General features: G+C 41.8%; 2 protein-coding genes across 3 annotated transcripts in view; both read left to right on the forward strand.

Annotated features, from left to right (window-relative positions):
* The window catches only part of LOC139916111 (glutathione S-transferase theta-1-like), a 1,778-nt gene extending 1,509 nt beyond the window's left edge, over positions 1–269 (forward strand). The window contains exon 3 of the mRNA XM_078290023.1: positions 153–269. Coding sequence (XP_078146149.1) covers positions 153–255 — 103 coding nt within the window. The 3' untranslated portion in view covers positions 256–269. The remainder of the gene's footprint in view (positions 1–152) is intronic.
* cad (carbamoyl-phosphate synthetase 2, aspartate transcarbamylase, and dihydroorotase) overlaps positions 1–3,151 on the forward strand; it is a 425,149-nt gene that overhangs the window by 291,075 nt on the left and 130,923 nt on the right. The gene's annotated exons all lie outside the window — the stretch shown is intronic.

Genomic DNA, 3,151 nt, shown 5'->3' on the forward strand with positions numbered 1-3,151 from the left:
TCTAGTTTGAACTCTGTCCTCTCTCCTTTTAGAATCACATGGAAAAGATCACAGCGAACAACGTTCTCTGTTCTAAAGAGGAATTTTTTAAATGAGACTGACTGTGTGTGTGTGTGTGTGTGTGTGTGCGTGCGTGTGCACCTCTGCTGCAGCGACGCCATCTTGAAATACCTGGTGACGAAGTACAACCTCCCAGAACACTGGTATCCACGGCAACCAGAGAGGAGAGCCAGAGTGGACGAATACACCGCCTGACCACACACACACACACACACGCAGAACCACACACACACAGAACCACACTCACACACACACACACACACACAGAACCACACAGACACACAGAACCACAGACACACACACACACACAGAACCACACTCACACACACACACACAGAACCACACAGACACACACACACACAGAACCACAGACAGACACACACACACACACACAGAACCACACAGACACACACAGAACCACAGACACACACACACACAGAACCACACAGACACACACACACACAGAACCACAGACACACACACACAGAACCACACACACACACTTTGTTTTTTCAGTCTGAAATGTCCAAACATCAGTCTGTCTCTCTCTCTGTCTCTCTGCCTGTTTCTCTCTCTGCCTGTCTCTCTCTCTCTCTCTACCTGTCTCTCTGCCTGTCTCTCTCTCTCTCTACCTGTCTCTCTCTCTCTCTCTCTCTCTCTGCCTGTCTGCCTGTCAGGTCCTGGTTCCCCGTCTGTCTGGTTCTCCGGTGGATCAGGACAAAGTGGGCGGACCTCTGTCTGAACTGGGCGGGACTCTGGACAAACTGGAGTCCATGTTCCTGCGCAGGCAGCCGTTCCTCTGCGGTGATGACATCACTGTGGCCGACCTGCTGGCCGTCTGCGAGCTCATGCAGGTCAGAGGTCAGAGGTCAGGACCCCAGAACCTGAATAGATAGAATGGTTCTTCCACTGTCATGCTAATTTAGCTAGTTCAGCATGAAATGGTGACTATGGAGTTTTACGTGTTAGTTGCTATGGTGACAACACAGTCTGGACATTAAGGACATCACACACACACGCACGCATCCATACGTGCCATATGCTGTTTGTGCCTTTATGCTTGCTAGTTAGACCTATAGTTATAGTTGTATAATAGTTGTTGATTAACTGCAGTGTTATTGATTGATATTGCTAAAGTTAAATAAACTCCATTATACTTTTTAAAGAGAAGTTGTCTGTGATTCCTTGTGCATGTGTTGTAATAACGGCTGGTTGTGAGGGCCTGTGTACGAATTCACCCTTCACTGTTCACTCATAAATGTAGTGCTACACTGTCATTTGGGGTGAACAGCCATTTTGAGACTGTATTGAAGGTTCGGTTATTGGTCCCTGATTCCAGGGTGGTGCCCCGTTAATATTGACTCCCGTCAATAATTTTATGAATATTAATAATTTCACAATTATTAATTGCTAATAACCAAACCTGCCCCTATCAAAGCCCAACACAGCTGAGACAGAGGGACCAGGAGCAGCAGTGAGAGGCTGAGTGAAGTCAGCTGCTCTTCTGATTGGCTGTGATGATGTTTACCTGTCACCTGACCTCTGACCCTTCATGCTCCACCTCTGACCTCCTGGCTGTTTGAACAGAAACAGAAACAGAGTGAATCTGGTTTCTCTGCTGTTGGGCTGAACCAGGTGTGACGTTTCCACCAACGGACCTGATTGAGAGCAGCGTCTGTCTCTGTCCTTTCCTGCTTGCTGCTCTGTGCCTTAGCATCATGATCATGTGGCTGAAACTGAACAGATTCTTACTGATGTAGTTTGAGTTTAACATGATCAGCTGATCAGAATGAGATGAGAAATCAAGTGTCAATCAAGTTGAAGATGATTCATGTTGAAGATTGATCTGAATCAAAGCTGAAGTGAAAACTGTTGGAACACTAATCAATAACCAATCTGATCAGTTTGAACTGCTGCTGCTGTTTGTGATGAACATGATGTCACTCTGATGATGTCATCAATAGATGAACAAACCAATGAAAAATAGTTAATAAAATGTTGTAAAAATATGTTTTAAGCCACAGGATACTTCTTACTGTCAGAGTGTTTTCTGTCTCTGTAACACAACACTTCAGTCCACTAGTTAATGTTTAATTATCCAGTTAATCATTAACTGATACTTAAGTCAGCTGCTCGCTGCCTCTCAGTATGAAGTGATATGATTAGTGATTCAGCATTTATCAAGGACTCAGGAACAACCTGACAGTTTAATTTATCATGATGTCACAGGTTATGGATCCATGAGCTGAAGCTACTGCTGATTATAAAGCTCAACAGTCTCCATGTTTGAATATTAATTAATGCTTACTTATTGTTACTTAACCTTTACATAATACTGTGAGCCGCTGCAGTGAAGTACAGATCGATACTGCAACAAGGAAGTGGAGTCATCCGTCTCCATGGTAACACATGATTAATGAGGGAATAAACCAATGAAAAACAGTGTTTATTAATCAGCAGCTGTAGAAAACATATTTACAGTCGTTCATCAGGAAAGAGACGACAGAACAGTTTACAGTAGTCATAACAACAGAGGAATGTCTGGAGACCTGAGCGGAGGGCCGGCGCCCGATTGGCTGTCCCGTATGGGCAGAAATATGTGTCACTAGAAACTGAAATTAAATTATTTATATTTGAATTTGAATTGCTCAACTTGAATAACTGCATTAAAAAAACTGAATTTGAATCACGTAATTTGAATTTGTATTGTTTAACTTGAATAATTGCATTGAAAAACTGAATCTGAATTCTGTGAATCTGCACTCGATTGCTCTTCCTCAACGACCAGGATGTGTGTCTCAGTAAACTGAAATTGAATTGCAAGAACTGAATTTGAATAACGAGAACTGAATTTGAATTGTGAGATTATTGATATTGGAATTCAGTTTCAAACTAATAAATTCAATTTCAAATTATGCTATTCAGATTCAGTTTTTCAATGCAGTTATTCAAGTTAAACAATACAAATTCAAATTATGTGATTCAAATTCAGTTTTTTTAATGCAATTATTCAAGTTGAGCAATTCAAATTCAAATATAAATAATTCAATTTCAGTTTCTAGTGACACATATTTCTGCCCATAGTCCCACT

Source organism: Centroberyx gerrardi, chromosome 18 (assembly GCF_048128805.1).
Source record: "Centroberyx gerrardi isolate f3 chromosome 18, fCenGer3.hap1.cur.20231027, whole genome shotgun sequence".
In the NCBI taxonomy this organism is placed as follows: Eukaryota; Metazoa; Chordata; class Actinopteri; order Beryciformes; family Berycidae; genus Centroberyx; species Centroberyx gerrardi.